The 22,401-nt window shown below is 42.4% G+C and overlaps 1 protein-coding gene across 4 annotated transcripts in view; it reads right to left on the minus strand.

Moving 5' to 3' along the window:
- The window catches only part of garnl3 (GTPase activating Rap/RanGAP domain like 3), a 47,072-nt gene that overhangs the window by 6,092 nt on the left and 18,579 nt on the right, over positions 1-22,401 (minus strand). For 3 of the 4 annotated variants that reach the window (XM_077585342.1, XM_077585339.1, XM_077585341.1), the window contains exons 3-28: positions 17,111-17,185; positions 16,104-16,203; positions 15,896-16,014; positions 15,197-15,261; positions 14,889-14,952; positions 14,018-14,044; positions 13,859-13,934; positions 13,682-13,780; positions 13,228-13,331; positions 11,708-11,816; positions 11,579-11,624; positions 11,378-11,484; positions 10,146-10,261; positions 9,435-9,557; positions 9,077-9,151; positions 8,881-8,995; positions 7,385-7,411; positions 7,149-7,274; positions 5,181-5,297; positions 4,931-5,088; positions 3,530-3,688; positions 2,993-3,059; positions 2,562-2,669; positions 1,532-1,650; positions 1,012-1,147; positions 838-897 (exon numbers count right to left, since the gene is read on the minus strand). In XM_077585342.1, the coding sequence (XP_077441468.1) occupies positions 838-897; positions 1,012-1,147; positions 1,532-1,650; positions 2,562-2,669; positions 2,993-3,059; positions 3,530-3,688; positions 4,931-5,088; positions 5,181-5,297; positions 7,149-7,274; positions 7,385-7,411; positions 8,881-8,995; positions 9,077-9,151; positions 9,435-9,557; positions 10,146-10,261; positions 11,378-11,484; positions 11,579-11,624; positions 11,708-11,816; positions 13,228-13,331; positions 13,682-13,780; positions 13,859-13,934; positions 14,018-14,044; positions 14,889-14,952; positions 15,197-15,261; positions 15,896-16,014; positions 16,104-16,203; positions 17,111-17,185 (2,497 nt within the window). The remainder of the gene's footprint in view (positions 1-837; positions 898-1,011; positions 1,148-1,531; positions 1,651-2,561; positions 2,670-2,992; positions 3,060-3,529; positions 3,689-4,930; positions 5,089-5,180; positions 5,298-7,148; positions 7,275-7,384; positions 7,412-8,880; positions 8,996-9,076; positions 9,152-9,434; positions 9,558-10,145; positions 10,262-11,377; positions 11,485-11,578; positions 11,625-11,707; positions 11,817-13,227; positions 13,332-13,681; positions 13,781-13,858; positions 13,935-14,017; positions 14,045-14,888; positions 14,953-15,196; positions 15,262-15,895; positions 16,015-16,103; positions 16,204-17,110; positions 17,186-22,401) is intronic. The other variant, XM_077585340.1, reaches the window with a different exon arrangement.

Consider the following 22,401-nt stretch of genomic DNA (forward strand, 5'->3'; position numbering starts at 1 on the left):
TGGCGACAGCGCAATCTGGAAATCACGCCTCCCCCCTTCGCTCCCCCCCCTCCACCCCCCCTCCACCCCAGCCCCCTTGTTGGCTGCTTGCAGGCACCAACTACTCCACAATTTGGAGCTTTGTGATCACTGCTGAACCCTGGCACCTTTTCAGTCCTCATCCTGAACTGAGAACTGAAGAAGTCATCCGAAACACCACAACGCAAAACTTTTGCTTTCAAAGCTGGGTTAAGGTTTTAAATTTAGGTGGTTTAGGTTAGGGTGTCAAATCCTTAGATAGTTAGTGGTAAGGTTTGAAATTGAGGTTGGGGTTTCAAATGATTGCTTCAGGCTAGGGTTCGGGTAGCTAGGTTGGCTGGGTAGCAGGGTTTTAAACTAGGGTTTCAAATGAGTCTTTCAAAACGGGGTTAAGGTTTTAAATTAGGGGTAGGGTTTCAAAAAAAGGGTTACAATTTCAGATGAATGTTTCACACTAGGGTTAAGGGTTTGAAGTAGGGTTTTAAATTAGGGTTAGGATTTCAAGGTAGGGTTTATTATTAGGGGTAGGGAGTTCAACTAGGCTTGCGTTTTAACTTAAGGTTTTAAAATACTTCTAGGGTTTCAAAGTCGAGTTTTAACATCGGGTTAGGGTTTCAAAGTTGGGTTGAGGTTTGAAATGAGCTCTCAAAGGTAGGGTCGGGCTCGTGTCCCAAGTTAGGCCTTCAGCCACTATTTTGCTTAATGTTAACCCCCCCCCCCCCCAATACACATTTCCCCCCCATTTCATAAGTGAGTGAGCGGCAGCAAAACGACATGACGTTACGTTGACTTAACATCCCGCGACGTCGTTCACGATACCTTCGGCGTCCTTAGACGTGTACAGCGAAAGCTTGGTACCGTAGGGGATCCGTATAGAATCTGAACCGGGGATCAAGAAGAGGGGCACACACGCACACACACACACAGCAAACACAACATTAAGGGGGTTACCTTCTTGAACAAACATCAACACCCTGGTCACGTCGTCCTTACCGTCCCCGAGCGGCGACGGGAAAACGGGCATCTCGTAGCCGGTGGGCGTCTGCGGGGAACTCTGCGAGCTGGCGTCCCTGGAGCTGCAGTTGGAGGCGGAGCTCACCGGCGCCGACGACGCAAAGTAGATGTCCGACTGCGAGCAACGGCAACATTTTGGATGGCGGACAAGATTTCACTTTGCAGTGTTTGCGTGCGTGAAATACGAGCGTCTTGTTATTGCACGCAGATGGACCGGCGGACCCGTTTTTTCCCGCCGGGCTCGTAAAACGGAGACAGACGAGAGAGCTGAGGCGGCATTTTGCGCTCATGCCAGAAAGTCTTCCTCATTTCGAATCGACTCATCCGAGAGGTCACAACAGAATACATACAAAGAGCCGCAGACCTCAAACACGATTATAGCAAGATGAAGGTCCGGGGCTGCTTTGCTACTTCATCACCTGGACAACTTCTCGTCATTTAACGGAACAATCGGTACCATCGGAGTCGTCTTCTCCCCAAAAAAACATCAAGCACTGACCCGCGAAGAGGCAAGCTGCAGTTCCGGGACCACCGCCGTGTACACCAGGTTGCCGTTGACCACCAGGCGGATCTCGATGGAGTCTGTGGTGAAGGCCAGGATGTACGGGAAGGCGCACACTGCGGACAACGACAAACGCCGGCGCTGAGATGACAGGCAGCACCACCGATTCCAGAGCCACTGTCCCACTATCACACACATTTTTGGTTATTTTGTTCTGCCACCTCTTCATTTTGGGGCGTAATTCTACTATGGACCACTAGATGGCGGCACAATAATTAGTTTCAATCCCATCCAATCGACTTTATTTGTTTCCAAAGTGCTGCACATTGAGATCCGCACACGATCATGCACAAACAATCTAGTAAAACTAACTTAAAAAATTGGAAAAACGGTCAATAAATTACTACAATACAATAAGTAAAATAAAAAAATATATACATGAAAAAATAATTACAAAAAAAAAAAAAAATATATATTTATTATAGTAGATTATAATATATTTATAATATACATTCTACTATAATAGAATATTTAAAAAACACGCTGAACTAAAAGCCAAGGAATAAAAATGGGTCTTAAGTTTTGAATGAAGTAGAAAGAAAACAGGAAGTATTTCAGCGCAGCCTCGTTTTTGCCGAAGATGACCGAATGTGAAAATTCTTCAATCTTGCTTTTTACGACTACTGTACTTGATATCTTGGTGACATGTTGGAGCATCGATACGATAACTTTTGAGAAAATGCTGCGCTGCACGGCGATGCTGCTATTTCGTCCCACGACGAACGACGACATCACGATATCACGTCTTGAAAGCAATTCTTACTACCGCCAATTACTGTCGTGTGACGATATGCCGTTCCCTGCTGATCTGGAATCTGAAATACTCGTTACATGCTCGCTACCTGAATGTATATATTTGTGTGAACTGTGAAAAGCGGACACACACACACACACACACACACACACACCGCGGCATATGTCTCGACGCGCCATGGCGACCGAGGGGCGCGTTGTCGTGGCAACGTACCGATAGAGTTGGGCATCTGGTTCCAGCTGAAGTGGAAGTCGGACGTGTTGGACTGGATCATCGGCGTGGAGCCGTTGAACGGACACACTTTCTTGTACGAGCAAATATCTGACAGGAAGGAAGTAGGAATGAAAATTGTTGGCTGTCAAAATAAATAAATAAATAAATAAATAAAAATAAAAATATATGATATCCTTGAAATCCGTCTTAAGACCATGCACTAGTAGGATCTTTATTCTTGAAACTAGGACAATTTTGGTATACTAGTACGACTGTTATAAATGATTAAAGACATGAACTGTACACTAGTCAACATATGCGCTACTAGTACGACTGTAAAGTGCTTGATGTTAACGTCACTATTAGTACTAGTAGCACTTCTTCCTAGTTTGGTCCTGGTAAGAAAGTCACGTAGGTGTTAGTGTACCCACAATTGTAACACAGCAGCAGACCGGCCTCGCCATCCTCGTACACGTCGACAGCCGCCACAAAATTCACCTGTGGGCGGAAACGAAAAGCAAAACGATCAACTCCATTCGCACGCGTGTTGGATATAAAAGTAGTACAGTACGTCGCGTGCCTGCTGCATCGCAGATTTTTGAGACATCGAAAGAAGAAAAAGAAGAATGGCAAGAAAAAGAGGTGTCAAATCGATGTTCACTCCCACAACGGCGCAGTTTTTAAATATGCTATATTGTATGCCCGGTTTGGGTAGCAGTAGTTAAAGGTCTAGAATTCCCGCGACATCCGCGTTCATTTCCATTCACTGGCCTATGGTCTCGCACATCATAAGTTAGCATTAAGCTAACGGAATTTTATTTTGAAATGTCCTGGACGAACATTTGGATGTTTAAAATGCTGAATCATGTTTTGTTAGTGGTGTAGAAAAGAAGGCTTTTGCTTGGCGTAGTGTGCGATGTGGTGACATTTTCCTGATGTCAAAGGAAGGTTGGGTCGATGCGCCCCACCTTGTTGGCGTCGACGTGATGCAGCCGGTAGGCGTCGCCCGTGCTCTCGTTGATGAGGTCGAACTGATGCTTGTAGCCCACGCAGATCATGTTGTCGTTCTCGCCCGTCGGCCCGTCCACCAGCGCCATCACCGCCGGGGGGTCGCACAGGCAAATCTCCTGGCGGGAGCGAGCGCGGCCGCGTTAACTGATTGGGCGCCAGCAGGTGGCAGCAGAGTATAAGAGATCGGCCAGGGCTTTTTTTTTTTGACCAGGAATGTGAACAATGATGAAACTTAGCTATATTCTAATGCTAATTGCTGCAAAACGCAAACAGAAATATACTTTTTAAAATGCTTCTATAGCAATAGAACACAATATTCTGTGGGCTTTGCAAAATCAGTCCAAATCCAGTAAAACAACCGGGAGGAAGCTTCAGTGAAAATGGCTAAGAGTAAATGAGTTAATTAGCCTAAGTGGATGTTTTCATAATGTTTATTAAAACTCATTCACTGCTATAAATTAAAAAAAAAAAAAAAAAGATGATTAAAAATTTGAGGAATTTTTTAATTGTAATTAATTGCTAGACTTACGATACGATACGATATACTTTTATTTTCCCCGTGGGGAACTTTTTCCTGGACTCCGTCCAGCTGCAGTTTACAGTAAAGAGAAAACAACAGAATAGAAAGAGATAAAATTAAAGTTAAATAAATAAGAAGTGCCAGAAGTCTTCACAGAAGTACTTCACTAGTTAACTCACGATTAATCACAAATTTTATATTATTTTCCAAATGTACAATAAAAAAATTATAGGTTTTCATACAAAAATGTAAAACTAAGAGAAATAGTTCAAAAACATCAATGGCAGTGATTGAAGTAAAAAAATAAATAAAAAGATTATTAAAAATTCACGGCATCAGGTGCTAAAAATTTTAAATCGTAATTATTCGCATGACTTCACTAGTTAACTTGTGCAATATTTTTTTTCTAGGTTTTCACACTCTTGTTAACAAAAGTGGGAAAAAAATGTTAAACTCATAGAAATAGTTCAAATGAATTTTTGACGTTTATAGCCGTCAATGGCAGTGAATGAAGTAAAAAAAAAAAAGATTATTAAAAATTCACGGCATCAGGTGCTAAAAATTTCAAATCGTAATTATTCGCATGACTTCACTAGTTAACTTGTGCAATATTTTTTTTCTAGGTTTTCACACTCTTGTTAACAAAAGTGGGAAAAAAATGTTAAACTCATAGAAATAGTTCAAATGAATTTTTGACGTTTATAGCCGTCAATGGCAGTGAAAGAGTTATAAAGGAAACAAAATGGCGACCGGGGACTGAATAGCGCTGACCTAAAGTGAAACCATGCCAACCAAAAATGTGTGGAATTTGGGGGGGCGGGCCATGAGCGCGACGCACCCGTATGTACTGGAAGTCCTCCACCGGCGAGTCGGCGCCGCCGACGGCGCTGAAGCCTTCCGAGCGTTTGCGGGTGATGAGGAGCAGCTTGTTGCGGATGGCCGCCACGATCCTCAGCTCCGAGCCGTGATGCGTGTTGATGGAGTACAAGTGGCAACCTGGTGGGGCCCGCATGGTTGTCAAACTCACGGCCGCTACAGCACACGGGAAAGGGAAAGCCTGCAGTGTGAAAAGGGGGTCACGGCCCCACCTTTGGTTTTCTCCAGTTTGTTCTCGCGGCTGTCGCATTTCCCGCGGGCCGGCTGACGCTCCTCCAGGCCTCTCCGGAGCGTGCTCAGTCGGAAGACGTACAGACGAGCGTCCTTCCCTGGGAAAGACAGTTTGGCGGCTATAAACGTCAAAAATTCATTTGAACTATTTCTATGAGTTTAACATTTTTTTCCCACTTTTGTTAACAAGAGTATGAAAACCTAGAAAAAAAAATATTGCACAAGTTAACTAGTGAAGTCATGCGAATAATTACGATTTAAATTTTTTAGCACCTGATGCTGTGAATTTTTAATAATCTTTTTTTTTTTTTTTTTTTTTACTTCATTCACTGCCATTGACGGCTATAAACGTCAAAAATGTATTTGAACTATTTCTCTTAGTTTTACATTTTTGTCCACTTTTGTTAACTAGAGTATGAAAACCTATAATTTTTTTATTGTACATTTGGAAAATATATAAAATTTGTGATTAATCGTGAGTTAACTAGTGAAGTACTTCTGTGAAGACTTCTGGCACTTCTTATTTATTTAATTTTAATTGTATCTCTTTCTATTCTGTTGTTTTCTCTTTACTGTAAACTGCAGCTGGACGGAGTCCAGGAAAAAGTTCCCCACGGGGAAAATAAAAGTATATCGTATCGTATCGTAAGTCTAGCAATTAATGACAATTAAAAAATTCCTCCAATTTTTAATCATCTTTTTTCTTTTTTTTTTCATTTATAGCAGTGAATGAGTTTTAATAAACATTATGAAAACATCCACGTCGTGTCGCGTCAGCCTTCAATTTGACAATTCGTAAGCAGGAGAAGACGTTTTGGATTTGGTCCCACCTCTGGAGAGTCTCGATTGTCTATTTGGACAATTCACTATCAATTCTGGCTATCAATTTTAATTTCCTCAATCCATTCGATTTGGATTCACATTCGATTTTTTTTCCTGATTGACTTCACTTCAAGCCGACATTAATTATGGAACATCAAGTCTTCTTAATTATCAGAACCGCAAACAATAAATTGCAAATTAAATTTTGCCGAGGAAGTAGCTGGTTAAATGATTTAGTGTTATGATCACTTAAGTCTTACACAAACATTTCATCGCTGCGATGTGAAAAACACTTTTTCTATTTCCATTTTATTTTATTTTAGATTTTTTACATTTTTGGGATGTCTGCATTCAGTTTCATCCCCAAAACATAAAAATGTTAAAAAATAAAAAAAGGAAAAATATTGCACTTAACTCTTTGACTGCCAGACGTTTTCAGAAAAGGGATGCTGTGGATGCCAGCCGATTTAAGCATTTTTGACTGATCTTTCAAGGTCCACAGAAAATGATGTGTTTGGACTATGGAAACACACATACTACCAAATGAAAGATTGGACTCTCATCTTTCATCAGAAAAAAAAAGTTTGTTTCTACCTTATTCCGTTTTTCAGTAATCAAGTTAGTTTCACCTCTGTTTTGAAACAAACATCTTTTAACGTCTTTGGCACTCCTCCATAGGATTTTACTAAACGTTATTTAACGTTTTTGGCAGTCAAAGAGTCAAAAAATAAATATTTTTACAATTCAAATTCAGTGATTCTAAATATAAATGAAAAAGATTTTGAATTGTCTTAAAGTATAAGAAGTCAAGTTTTTCGTAAATATAAGAGAATACTTTTACATTCGTGTGAACTGTAAATGTCAAGAAAACATTTACCATTTTTAAAATGTGCGGAATTTACTTCATGTTAAAGATTACATAGCTCTTACGATGAAAAGAAAAATTCACGTAGCTGTCACCAACGTCTTACAAATGCAATTATGCCATCTAGTGGCAGAAAAATGATCTCAAGACAAATCAATATCACGCTCGTTTTTTTTACAGTGCAGTTCGTCAGCTTCGACGCCAACTGCCATTTTGTTCCCTCCCTTGCGAGAAAACAGAAAATCTGCAAAAACGTCTTCACCTTTGTCTGCTCTGGTGATGAGCAAGTCCTGAGGCTCCAGTATGTGCATCTGCTTCACCAGCAGCGTCTTGTCAAACACCTGGACCGGCACCGGCACCGGCGGCGGCGGCGGCGCAGCCTGAGCCTCTGACACACAAAAACAACAGCCAGCAGCAATTCAAGAACAAAAAACAAAACAAACAAAGACAAAACGCCTTGAGAAAGCGTCGGATCGATGGACGTGGCGCGGCGCTCACCCGTGCTGGATGAAGGCGAAACAGGGCCTGAAGGGAAAATAAATAAAAATGAGCCCGCAGCATCAACATCCGCGTGACTCGTTGAGAACCCGAGTGTCCTTCCTTGTTTCCATTAGCAATTGAACATCAAGACATGCAAACGCAAACGATTATTTTCTTAGCACTATTGTTTCTGATCTAGCACACAATCAAATTCAATTACAGCCTTGGATCAAAAATAACAAATTGAAAAACATATTGTTGAAGCGCTTCATCCAGACTAAAGCAGCACATTGCCGCCATCTTGTGACATTTGGTTCCGACCAATTAAGTTTAAGAGCTTCATTTAGACAAAAGTAGTGCTTTGCCATCATCTTGTGCCAATGAACGAACGATGTTGAAGCCGGTTGAGGAGCTTCATTTAGACAAAAGCAGAACTTTGCCGCCATCTTGTGACATTTGGTTACGACCAATTAAGTTTAAGAGCTTCATTTAGACAAAAGTAGTGCTTTGCCATCATCTTGTGCCAATGAATCAACGATGTTGAAGCCGGTTGAGGAGCTTCATTTAGACAAAAGCAGAACTTTGCTGCCACCTTGTGACATTTGGTTCCAATGATTTAAGTTTAAGAGCTTCATTGAGACAAAAGTAGTGCTTTAATGACATCTTGTGGCATCTTGGTTTCAAGGAACTTCGTTAAAGCCGGTTGTGGAGCTTTTATTTAGACAAAAGCAGTACTTTGCCGCCACCTTGTGACATTTGGTTTCCAATTAAGTTTACAAGCTTCATTCAGACAAAAGTAGTGCTTTAACGACACCTTGTGGCATCTTGGTTCTATGGAACTTTGTTGAAGCCAGTTGAGGAGCCTCATTTAGACAAAAGCAGTACTTTGCCGCCATCTTGTGACATTTGGTTTCCAATTAAGTTTACAAGCTTCATGCTTTAACGACACCTTGTGGCATCTTGGTTCTATGGAACTTTGTTGAAGCCAGGTGAGGAGCCTCATTTAGACAAAAGCAGTACTTTGCCGCCATCTTGTGACATTTGGTTCCGACCAATTAAGTTTAAGAGCTTCATTTAGACAAAAGTAGTGCTTTGCCATCATCTTGTGCCAATGAGGTTTAGGAGCTTCATTTAGACAAAAGCAGAACTTTGCTGCCACCTTGTGACATTTGGTTCCAATGATTTAAGTTTAAGAGCTTCATTGAGACAAAAGTAGTGCTTTAACGACACCTTGTGGCATCTTGGTTCTATGGAACTTTGTTGAAGCCAGTTGAGGAGCCTCATTTAGACAAAAGCAGTACTTTGCCGCCATCTTGTGACATTTGGTTCTAATAAACTAAGTTGCTAAGTTAAAGAGCTTCATTTAGACAAAAGTAGTTCTTTGCGTTTGCATCCTGAACTTGCAAATTGTGTAAAAACATCCCAAAATGTTTTGTTTTTGGATTTCCAGTTGAAAAAAGGGCAAGCTTTGACGAACGCGCGTTGGACGCGGATGTCAATTCATGGCGGCTCACCGTCCAGCAGCAGGACCCCCGCCGCGTCGGTGGCCACCAGCAGCGCCGGCCCCCACGAGTCGGCGCACACCACCTCGTGGGGGAAGCTGCCGCAGAAGGCTTGCGACTCCCACGGCTGCCGCAAAACACGCACACGTCAGCACGCACGCACGCACGCACATTTGTGCGCTAGCCGTTTGCGATTGCGCAACGTCACCTCTTTTCTGCACAGGCCGCTGGTGACCAGGCTGGTGGGGGCGTCGCCTCGCACGATGGTCTTCAGCTTGAGGGCCTGAATGGCGCAAAAAAAAAAAAAAAAAAAGAAGCAAAAGGGCAAAAATTATTTTTCTTCATCATTCACTTCAAACATCCCGCCATGTAAATGTGGATATTGATTAGGGCTGTCGCAATTTGTGCAAAAGTGTAAAAACTTTGTTGCCCATTTTTTCACATTTCTGCCGTTTCCATTCAGTTTTATTTTCACATTTCTTGAAACTTTGAATCAAAAAGAGTGGATGGAAGCCCAACTATTGACCTCTAACCTTTAACCCTGTGTTTTTTTTTTTTCCTTTTACCTGCCCGATGCGGACAAATTCGGCCTGGCGCGCCTCCTCCTTCTTGCGCGCCGATTTGGGCGACTCGGGCAGCACGTCGCTGAAGGAACGGCGGTTCAACATGTTCTGCGGGGAAAAAGGGACCTGATGTTGTGGCACGGACACGCAAACACGATGGGGGTGGAGGTGAGAGGAGGCGGGACAAAGAGAGCAGAAGAACATCAGGACTTGACGCCAGCGTTTTGAAGTGCAAAACTTGATTGCTGGGCCGCATTCCATTTCTCTTATTTTTGAATTTGAAAACCGTTATCAATACTTTGTCCCAATTGGCGCGTTCCTTTTTTCGACACGATGACCCTGGGATGTTTTTTGCACTCTAGTAATTGTCATTGGAGTATTTGTACTCGTAGCTGAGCCCGACATGCGAGTACTTTTGCCGCCTGAGCTCGACAGTGACAGCGAAAGTCAGCTGAGAGGAAACGCAAGCGACAGGAAAAAAGGCAGGACTGCAGTGGAATCGCACAGTGTGCGTGCGCGCGTGCGTGCGTGCGTGCGTGCGCGCGTGCGTGCGTGCGTGCGCTATGGTGCAGTATGCGGTGGGCCGCAGTGGAGAACACAGTCAGCAGCTTCTCAAGTCGCAGTGGTGACATGGAGGAGGGGGTGTGAGGGGTGTCGGAGGAGGAGGAGGGCAACCCCCAAAACTTTGTGTTTTCACCCACGACTTGCTGCTACCTTGTGCAGGTCCGGCATGAGGTCCTGGTACAGCGAGCGGATCAACATGTCCAAAGTCCGCTGACGCTTTTGGGCAAACGTTGGCGTCTCCAGTGTGGCTTTCTCTCCATTGATTACTACGTGAAGAAAAGCACAGGTATTGATTACGTTGCTCACTTTTTTAAAAAAAAATATTTATTTCGGGTGCAATTCCACTGTTGACCACTAGATGGCACCATTTTGTTTTACACCGTGTGTGAAGAACTATTTCTCCGCAGCCTAGTTTCTGCTGAAGAACAATTCTTCTTCAATCCTGCTTTTTACGCCTACAAAAAGTGACACCTGTAGGTTGATTTGTAATATGCTTGCTTATTCAAAAGTTTTTCCCAAATTTTATTTTCCAGGATTTTTTTCCCCACATTTGCCCCCGTTTTTGATGGAAAACATATACTGAATGTTTATCAGTGTTTTTTTTTTTTTTAATTTTTATTAACTCATTCACTGCCATTGACGTCAAAAATTCATTTGAACTATTTCTTAGTTTCACTTTTTTTTCCACTTTTGTTAACAGGAGTATGAAAACCTAGAATGTTTTTTTACTGTACATTTTGAACAGATATTAATTATTGAAGTCATGCGATTAATTACAATTAAAACATTTAATCGTCTGACACCCTTTAATTTTTAACTCTTTGACTGCCAGATGTTTTCAGAAACGGGTTGTCCCCAGTGCCAGCCGATTTTAAGCATTTTGACTGATCTTTCAAGGTCCATAGAAAATTATGTGTTTGGACTATGGAAACACACATCAGACCAAATGAAAGATTGGACTCTCATCTTTCATCAGAAAAAAAAGTTTGTTTCTACCTTATTCCGTTTTTGAGTAATCAACAATAGAAAATGGTTAGTTTCACCTCTGTTTTGAAACAAACGTCTTTTAACGTCTTTGGCAGTCCTCCATAGGATTTTACTTAACGTTATTTAACGTTTTTGGCAGTCAAAGAGTTAATAATCCTAACTCAAGATTAATCATGAATTTTACATCTGTTCTAAATGTACAATACATTTTTTTCTAGGTTTTCATACGCTTGTAAACAAAAGTGGAAAAAAATGTGAAACTAATAGAAATAGTTCAAATTTTTTTTACATCTATAGACGTCAATGGCAGTGAATGAGTTCATTAGCATCATTAACGATTAAACTGCCTCAATTGGTCAAAAACATTCATGAAGAAGTAAATCAATCAATCTTACATTTGACTAATAAAAAGTCCCTGAATTCGTGGTGGTCGGTAAAAACCGGCGGCGACGGGAGGGGCGGTCCAAACAGCGGGACACTCTCCTCGGAAAAAATCTTCAACCTGCGGCAAGAGAGAACACGAATGGAATTTTTAAATGTTTTAAATGATTTTTTTTTATCACTAACTAACGCAGACTTTTGCGGAGGCGGCTCACCTGTAACTGTCAGTCTGGCAATTATATCGAACCAACGCGAAAATATCTGCACGTGCGAGCGAGTGAAGGAAGCGCGTCAAGACTCAAGATGGCGCCCTGGCGGCGCTTGAGATCTCCCCGGAAGGATACGAGTGAAGTGCGAGCGGATCATGGAGGGCTTGAAGGACGACGACGCGTCATCGCCCTCCTGGAAGACGATGGTGACGATGTCGTTCCCGATGTGGCGCTTGCGCTCCACCTGCGGGGGGCGACAGAAGCGCGAGAAATGGGAAGAAGGATGGAACCGCATTCGTGACGGCTTCTCCATGCTAGTCCGCTCTCTCAGCACACTAGTAGAACGACTATGGTGCACTAGTAAAATGGTTATATTTTTTTCCATGAGTAAAAAAAAAAAACAGGACTAGTTAGACACAATTTTTGTCCAAATGTTTTTCGATACTTTCACGGGTGGAAGGCAACAGTGATAAATACGTGAATAGGAAGCCACAGTCATCCTACTGGTGCGCTAGTGAGGGCAAGGAGTGCACTAGTACCTTAACTCATTCACTGCCATAAATTCATTTTAAAAAAATTATTAAAAATTTGGGTGAAGAGGCGATTAAATGTTTTTAATTGTAATTAATCGCATGACTTCACTAGTTAACTCATGATTAATCACAAATTATATGTATTCTAAATGTACAATAAAAACATTCTAGGTTTTCATACTCTTGTTAACAAAAGTGGGAAAAAATGTTAAACTAATAGAAATAGTTCAAATGAATTTGTGACGTTTATAGCCGACAACGGCAGTGAATGAATAAAAAAAAAAAAAAGAAGAAAGAAATTATTATAAAAAATTCAGGGCGTCAGGCGATTAAAGTTTTTAATTGTAATAAATCGCATGTCTTCACTAGTTAACTCGCGATTAATCACAAATTGTATGTACAAAACTAAATGTGCAATAAAAAAAAATCTAGATTTTCAACAAAAGTGGAAAAAAATGTTAAACTAATAGAAATTGTTCAAATACATTTTTGACGTTTATAGCCGTCAATGGCAGTTAACTCTTTGACTGCCAGACGTTTTCAGAAAAGGGATGCCGTGGGTGCCAGGCGATTTAAGCATTTTTGACTGATCTTTCAAGGTCCACAGAAAATGATGTGTTTGGACTATGGAAACACACATACTGCCAAATGAAAAGATTGGACTGTCATCTTTCATCAGAAAAAAAAGTTTGTTTCTACCTTATTCCGTTTTTCAGTAATCAACAATAGAAAATGGTTAGTTTCACCTCTGTTTTGAAAAAAACGTATTTTAACGTCTTTGGCACTCCTCCATAGGATTTTACTAAACGTTATTTAACGTTTTTGGCAGTCAAAGAGTTAATGAGTTAAAGGCGAAGTCAAGGCGACTGTCTACCAAAATTGACGTCAACGTGCCCTCGTGCTCGCATTGCGAATGCCACAGCTCACCTGGTCTCTGGGTTTGGTCATGTGACCTTCGCAACGCAAGCGAGGGCACTTTGACGTCAACTCCCGTCGACAGCAGAGGGCAGTAGAGGACAAAAATGGCATCCATCTGCTTTGTTATGATTCCGCAAATGCAATATTAATCAGAAAGCGGTGTTTAGAGGTAATGTCAGGGTAGCAATGTGAAAAGAAGCACACCTGTTGTTTGTTCTCTTTGGAGTAGGGCAACATGGTGGACACGTGGAACATGAGCTCGTGGCCCTGATACACCGTGTAGATGGACTTGATCCCTGTAGTGTCGTCTGGAAGAAAGTTGCTGAGTTCACGAGCAGCTCCATGCGAGGCTAACTTTGACTTAGCGGCTCATTTGTTGCCCCGTTGCTAAAAGCTCAGGTGAGCAAAATGCAGACCGGCCAATCACAGTCAAGCTAAATAAAAGGACTTTGGTTAAATGAGATGATAAAAGCCTGTCAAGGGGGTCTAAATTCGATTTTCGATTTTCACCAATTTCGCGCGGGTCCGCAACTTACCAACCGCGATAAAGGCCGCGTTCGCTGGTGCTAATGCTGCTAGTTCACAAACGCGCAAACCAAGCGCGCACATGCTAGCCTCGTTAGCTTAGTTTGCAGCTGTTTTGTTTGTCACTTCTTACTCTTGGTGTCCAGGCCCCCCCGATAGCCGGCCCATCCCTGCAACGTGATGCTGTCGCCCAGCAGCTTCAGCAACTTATCGAAGCTCTCGCTGCCCGTTTCTACAAACACAAACGGACAAACGGCGTTTAGGTCGTGCTGTGGAGAGGGGGGGGGGGGGGTCGACCATTTTGTTTTACCGTTGCTGAACATCTCGTCATCTGTAAGCTGCCCGTCTTTGGCAAACAGGACACCAAATTTAAAGTTGACGGAGCCCTGCGGGAAGGTTAAGAAACTCATGACGGCTGTGGCAAAGTCACAAATATGCAAATCACGGACGGTATGGCGCCATCCTGTACCTCCTGCTCCTCCAGCACGAGCAGATCCTGACGGGAAGAGAGTGCAAAAGTTAGCAGTGACCGATGCTACGCTAAGTGACATCGCGTTACATTAAATGCAGGGATGTGATTTGACCAAAGTGAAATTATCTGAAAATTTAGCTGGCACCCAGCTAGGTCCAGGGCAGTGCCCTGGTGGGGGGACAAGGGGGGCTCATGGGTTTTCTGTGTTTTTAAGTACTTTCAATGCACTCACATGACAAAGAAATAGACAAAACAACAGCATAAATTTTCAATGTATATTGAACTATCCCATATAAAATGGCAGTTTTAGTCAACTCAAAATCAGTCACATTCAAAAACATTGGACTGCCTTTGCTTTTAAAAACTATCACTGAGAATATCATCATATCTAACTAATGTGATTACTAAGTTAACACATAAATAATGTTGAAGAGTTCAAATTTCATGACCAAATATTTGTATCATGACCAAATGAAAAGTAACTCATATTAGAGCATACCACAAATGTCTTTGTTATAGCAGAAGATGTTATCTGTCGGAGTCATGTGCATACACAATGAACTACTAAAAAAAAAAAAATAATAATAATAATAATCGTTTTTTTTTTTTTTTTGGGGGGGGGGAGATAAAAAAAGCGGAATTCCGCGAATTAGCGGAAAAATCACATCCCTGTTAAATGACGTTACATCACATTCTGGCCGCCAAGTCTTCATATGTAATTATGAATTTTGTTTAGTATTGTTTCACTCACAAAAAGGATCCCGAATGATATGACTTGAATTTGCATCTTGTGTATTTACGTTCCGCTCCATCACACGACACGACAACTTGCCATTCTGCCGCGAGGGTGCGTTAGCGTGCCGCTCACCTTCTGAATGTCGGGGTTGAGGATCTCCCGCGGGCCTTTCTCGAACCTGTCCATGTTCATCGCACTGGCACGGCGCACACGTGGAGATGATGACATGGGAAAAAAAAAAAAAAGAGAAGCCAAAAGCAGCGAGTCAGGGCAAATTGCCTGAAGGTACGTGGAGGGAAATGTTAAGTCAGGCGGCCTTTAACATTTGTAACCTCGGTGGCATTTTTTTTAGAGAGCGGTTATTGTTTGCACACATTCCAATATTGATTTTTTTAATTTTTTTTTTATTTATCTTCAAGAGTGAATGCGCATCTCCTCACCTAAGGATGGACTTGACGGATAATGTTTTAGTGGGGCTGTAAGGGATGCTGATCTTCAGGGTGCCCTGCGCAGACCACCACAACAAAAAAGCACAAAACGACACAAAAGACATTCAGCATTTTCACCTTTAAATCCTCGCAAACAAAATGAGCGACTCATGAAACGTGGCCATCTTGGCCATAATGCTGAGTCATGGCACGCGCGCCATTTGTATTCATTGTGCGTACGCCGACATGGCCGACGGTGACTCAAGAGACACGTTGTCTCCCGCCCTCCCCTTCCCATCGACTTCCTGTCCGTCCAACCAACACAATGTGGCTCGTTTGGAAAACAAAACAAAACATTTGAAGCTTTTCAAGTCGATGCTCAAAATGTTACAACTAATTGTGTATATTGTTGTATTCTAACTTTTTTTGCTTATCGTAGCAGATGTTGAAAGGATTCCAATTACCGGAACATACATGCTAATTTCCATTAGCACATCTACGGCGTTTTGTGTTGTATGTTAGCATTAAGCTAGCGGGCTGTCATCAGACGAGAGGATCTGGTCTTGTTGAATAGTTTGCTGTTTGAATATAAATAATAAGACAAGAAAAATGAGTTGGTTGCACTAAACTGGGAAATCGGCGTCATTCGATCGGCTGCGTCGCAGCAACAGCGACAGCGGCCGGAAAAAAAAGCTCCAAAATAGTTCATACCGTTTTCCTCCAGAGGATGGCGCGATACTGCGGAACCCGCTGGTTGTTCTGGTCGGACAGAACCACCGACAGGTAGAAGGGGTTCTTCTCCGCATCCGTGCCCACGTAGTTTTGGTGCACTGAAAGGAAACGAAGCGGCGGACGTTCTTACACCCAACAGAAGCATCAACACAACACAAATGAACGCAAGCATTTTTGTTGAACTGACCTTTCCCCAGGAAGTATTTAAAGAACCATCTGGTGTGGTACTCGGGATTTTCCAAGTGCACGTCGGTTCTCCTCCAGGTTCCAGGAGCGTAGTCCAAATTCTGCTTGCCACAAAAACAAGGCCTAAATAAGACACTGCTTGCTCGGAAGTGGCATCAGAATCACTAACAAAGATTGTTTTTGTTTTTTTTTCTTAACAAACATAATCGATTCAGTTACAGTGCGTTAAATTGCATAAATCTTTATATTTTCCGGCGGACGCATCTATTAGAGGGGAGGTGTTCAAGTTCTCCAAGTGGAGCAAGGAAATTAGAAGGCATCTCTATGGGACGTGGCATTTATTTGTTTAAGTCGACAATGGAAAGAGGAAGGCATCTATTCATGTGGATGATGGAAACAGGTAGACATTTATTAGGGGGGCGGAGTTTATTTGCTTAAGCGGACGATGAAAACAGGGAGGCGTCGATTCAAGTGGATAATAGATATAGGGAAGCGTTTATTTAAGGAGAGGCATTTATTTGGATGATCCGTTTACAGACGGGCATTTCTTTGCTTAATCTGACAAAATCAGGGAGGTGTTTATTTGTTCAAGTGGGCCGTGGAAACGGGGAGGCATCGACAGTACTCAGATTCAAACTTGGAGAAAGTTATTTGAGGAGAGGCACATATTTGGCCAAGCGGAACATGAAAAGGCAAAGTGGTTTTTTTTTTTGGGAAGAGGCTTTATTTGTTTAAGCAAACCATAGAAACAGAGAGGCATCTGTTTGGAGAGAGGCGTTTATTTCTTCATGTGGATAACAGAAACCGGGCTGCAATTATTTGGAGAGAGGCATTTTTTTTTTTTTTTTTGCTTAAGTGAGTCGTGGAAACGGGGGTGCCTATTCAAGTGGACGATACGGGGAGAGGCTTTTATTTCTTCATGTGGATGACGGAAATAGAGAGGCAGTTATTCGGGGAGAGGCATTTATTCATTCTAAGCGGGTGACGGAAATTCCATAACGCCATTACCTCATCTGTGGAGCCGTTCTCCACCCTGAAGCGTCCTGCCCTCTGAATGGCCCCGTCTGCATCGCTGGATATCAGCTGGCAAAAGGACAAATGCAGCAAATTACACGCACTCTCGCGTACCACTAAAACCTTCTCACACACTGCTGAAATGCACTCATACACGCTGGTAAAACTTTGTTTTACACACCACTGAAATGCTCTCACAGTCCTGACTGAAATGCTCTCAGCTACACTGCTTTTTTTTTTTTTGCTCACTCAGACAGCCAAAGCGCTCTCATACACTTAAACACTCTCGCGCTTACTACAGAAACACTTACATATTGAAAAGCTCTCATACACACACAACTGAAACACTTTCATTCACACAACTGAACAAATTTGTTTTGCTCAAATTGCTAAAAAAACTGGTGATTTGCTCTCATATTTACTACCAAAAGCTCTCACAAGGACTACTGAAACACTCTCACATACGTAAATAAAACACTTTCATTCACACATCTTAATTTCTTTTGCTTAAACATACAAATGAAACACTCAAGTACACACCGGAAATGCTCTTCCTGGAAACTGAAACGCTCTTACACGCACTACTAAAACATTCACACACTACTGATTTATGCTTTGATCACACTCTAGTGAAATGCTCTCATTTACACTACTCTTTTTTTTTTAAATGCTCACCCACACTCCAGAAACACTCTAACAGGGCATAAAAATGCCCTCTCTCACGACACATTACTAAAATGCTCTCACACATGTCAAAATAAGTTTTTGCTCATATACATGAATTTTGTTTTGCCCACACTCTCTCGTGAAACTTTCTCGAACTCACGACTAAAATATTATATATATATTATATAAAATATATCTGCACAATATTAAAATGCTCTCATTCACTACCACAATCTTTTTGCTCACATGCCCAGTTGAAATGCTCTCTCACGAAAAAAATAAAATAAAACAACTTACAACCAAAATAATTGCACACACTAGCAAATTATTTTTGGTCACACACACTACTGACATTTCCGCCCGCTTACGTACACTTCTACAGAAACTGCACATCATAAAATTAGAAATAAATAAATAAATCTGAAATTAGCTTAGACGATATACATAGTGTATACACGTACTGTATGTATTTCAGTGGTGTGTATGATTGGTAGCCGCAATTATGTTTGCGACGGCCCCTCATGCACACGCACGCACACGCACGCACACGCACGCACGCACGCACACGCACGCACGGGATAATGAGGAGGCTCACAAACACACAAGAGGAGGAGGAGGAAGTACGGCAGATCATCCTCACAATTGCGGCACATGTTTGGTTGCTAGGCAACCGGACGTATCACTTGTGCCTTTTGACTGCCACCCCCCCCCCCCCCCCCCACACACACACACACACACACACACACACGCACCCCAAGCCCTCCTCGACAGAGGTCATTGTGAAGACGCAAAAGGCGACATGTCACACCCGTGCAACAGATGGCGAGGAAGCAGGTTGAAATGACGCGGCCTCGGGAATTGGTTTTCACGAGTTCACATTTTCCAGGACAAAGTGGCTCAATTATTGGAGGTACTTCACAAGTTCCACATTTCCCAAAGAGCTCAAACTAAAATGGACGTTCATGTTAACAAAATAAAATGCTTTTGATTTTTTGCACAATAGCTACTTTTTGACTTCTTTTTTTTTTTTTTCGCACTAACCAAATACCCCATATATTATTAAAAAACTAAAACTAATACTAAAACTAATGTAGACTAAACAAAACAAGCATGCTTGCTAAAATTTAAATTAACTGCATTAAAAAAAAGTCGACTACAATGGAAAATTCTAAACTGCCGGTAATTCTTCTTTTATAACTTGTTCCCAACTGATTGAAACCAAGTAAAACTGTTGAACCCATCCTGGATATCTTGAGATCATTTAACTGCTACTGTACAAGAACACACAATGCATGTAAAAAAAAAAAAAAAAAAAAAAAAAACGCTTGGTTGATACTTACACTATTTTTAAATCAATAAGTCCATGCGAGCCCTCCTTGTGCTATGAAATGAAAGCAGAACCTGCAGCCAACCAAGACTGTCAACCTGCCAGCTGTCAACCTGACTAATCAAAAAATACGAATATTTGACTTCATGCAAACTATATTTGAACCCTGCTATTTGCGTGGGACAGAGACCAAGCCGACCCGCGAATTGCAAAAATCCACATATAATTGAGGAAAATAAATAAATACAAACCCCAAAATTCTTCCAAATTTGCTGATAGACATTCAATACACGTTTTTTTTTTTTTTACAAATGTTGAAAAAACTGCAAATATACAAACGTATATTTTGGCAAAACAAACCAATTCAAATCTTGCTTTTCGCTGCAGAAGAACGAAGGAGCCCGCGAGCGGCTTTGGCGCCGCAGCTTGCAGAACCTCGCACCGTAGCAGCAGCGGCGGCGTGCATCCCAAATCGGAATCTCGTTCAATTTCCCGCTTGTGTAAAAGCCGCCATGCCCGATCGGCGCCTGCGCCGGCTGACTGTGCCGCAGACGTGTCGATGCAGGCGAGCAGGTGGCCGATAAACGAGCGTGCGCCGAATACGCCGCATTCGTATTAAGAGGCTTGCAAAGCAAAGACAAAAGAGCGCGCGTGCGTGCGTGCGTGGCTGCACTTTTAGCCAGTGTTGCAAATTCCATTCCGAATTGCAAAATGTATGAGGAAGCAATATATGAGCCCCTCCCCCCCCCCCCCCCCCCGGCGGCCATCTCCTTTCATGGTTGGCGCCTGGTGCAACATTAAGCATCTAATGGCAGGATAATGGAAGCGAAGCCGACGGAGCCGAGCCCGCCCGCTCCGTGACGCCGCCAGACGCTCGGCGTGCGGACGAAGCCTTGTCCTTAGACGAGTGCCATCGAACATCTTAACAAGCGGGACCGATACAAATAAAGTCTTTGAATTATGCAACACAAGCGGCGGCGGCGCCGGCTGCAGCGCTTTTCACGGCCTCGACTTGAAATGAAGAAGAATGCACAGCGTTCCCGGGAAAGGGGAAAAGGATACGCGGTCTTCCCCTACTACAGCGGATCCTCAGGTTACAAATTCCATTTGTTTGTTTCATCAACTCATTGTCGAGTCCAAATGTTGGTAAACCAAAGCCACGTTTCCCATTGAAACCAATGGAAATGCAATTAATCCGTTCCAGCCGACATTATATTTCTCTTATTTTCACCGTTGCGTAGTAAAAATATAAAAATGCGTAAAAATGCAATACTGTCCTATTGAGTGGATGAGGACCAGTACAATTGAAATGCATTTGATGACTCATTGAGGCATTTTCAGCAGTAAAAAGTTAACATTTTGTCTATAATTTATGTGATGACAATTAATACCTTTAAAACTATTTTTTTTTCCAGTTGCTGTCGACTGAATAATTGGTCGCTACCTACTTCCTCAACACAGGTGATGTCATGGAATGGAAATGGAAAATAATAGTATCCCTTTTACGCTTCCAAAAATCTTTAACAAAAAAAACATTAACAAATATTCAATATGTGTTTTTCACTAGAAATGAAAATATTAAAGCTGATATATGGAACTTTTTCCCCCAAAATATCTTTACACTAGCCATGGTGGTCTCAGCATCACCCTTGACTTAATTTTGTGAGGGGGGGGGGGGGGGGCGTTCTGGTGACAGAGCTGTGCTAAATCAATACATGTGGTGACTCGTTATTGATAATTGATCTCATCAGCGACGATGTGGATGCAGACTCACGACCCCCCCGGGAGGACGCGGGGGCGGGGGCGGGATCATCGACGTGACAGCGCCGGGGTGTGGCCATGTCGACGGCCCTCAGGGGGGTCGGGGGGGGGGCGTGTCGCAGCATGGCGCCGGGCATCGTCTGCTTTACCAGATGATTTATGTATCGCAGTCGGGGGGGGGGGACGGGGGGGGGGGGGGCAGCGCAGCCACACCAGACAGCCCCATTTGCTCCCCTGCCCTCGTGACCTCCTTCATTTCATGGAAAATGTGGATTTGCCGTTTTCTCTCTTCTTTTGTAAACAACAACAGTAGGCCTAATGAAAGGATTTGCTTCACCAAAAATTCCGGTTTCTGGTCAAAAAGGGAGAAAATGACAGCAACGTAATAACAATAAAAGTTGTCATCTAAAAATGTGAAACTTACCACGTTTTAATGCGATAACATATGACATTAAAACACCTCATTTATCACCCGATCATATTTTGACGTGAAATTTTTATTATAGAAGTAGGGATGTCAAAATGAGTGTGTTCATTTTCAGTTCATTTAAAGTTCCTTTAACTCCGCTAACTTTTTAAATGCACGGTTAATGACACCGTGTCATCAATGTCCAACATTAAACGCTTATGCCATCTACTTGCAGAAAAATCTCACACTCCTTTTTTTTTTTTTTACAACACAGTACATCTTTTCAACTTTAACTTCATATAACTTTATGATTTACCATAAAATGACTGTATCAATGAACTAAAAGTGCACATTTAAACTGATTGATGTTAGGCTACTTATTTATTTCCTCATCATTTAAAACAAGTCAATGTTTACTTTATCTTCAAAATAAACGTCATTGCACAATGTAAGCGTCACTTTCGCATTCAAACAGGCTGGCTGGTGCCAATTTTGTCATTGGCCCAAGGTCACGGGTATGAACCACAAGCTACAAGTGGGGGTGGTTTTCATATGGGGGGGGGGAGGGGGGGCTTGACATGACCTGCGGGAAGAATGTCTTGTTTTTGTTTATGTCGATACTTGAAAAAGGGAAAGCAAGAAGCGAACACACGGAAATAGAGCGCCTGCTGAGGCCAAGCTCGGCAGGCGTCCTCGGGTGTCAGACACACACACACGCACACACACACACACACGCACGGCGACACACACACACGCATGTCAGATGTTGATGAATCCAAAGTGACAAAGCAGACACAAAGCCTCAGAGGCAAAGTCGGTGTCGATGGCGGCCAGCAGACGGGAGCGCCGTGTTCCGCTTACCGCTTCTTCTTCTGACTGCAAAACGCTCACGCACACACGCACACACACGCGCGTGCGCACACACACACGCAGCGTTTTTACCGGAGGACGCTTGACACTGGAGACTTGCAGTCGGGGAAGCCGAGTGGCGCAACGAATGATTTCAAATCAGTAATTTACATTTGAGTTCTGTTCTCTGTGCTTAATATTGATTTTTTTTAAATATATAATACTGATCATTATAATAATGTTAATATTAATTAATAATAGGGGAGTCAAAAT

The sequence above is a fragment of the Vanacampus margaritifer genome, chromosome 14, assembly GCF_051991255.1.
Source record: "Vanacampus margaritifer isolate UIUO_Vmar chromosome 14, RoL_Vmar_1.0, whole genome shotgun sequence".
NCBI lineage: Eukaryota > Metazoa > Chordata > Actinopteri > Syngnathiformes > Syngnathidae > Vanacampus > Vanacampus margaritifer.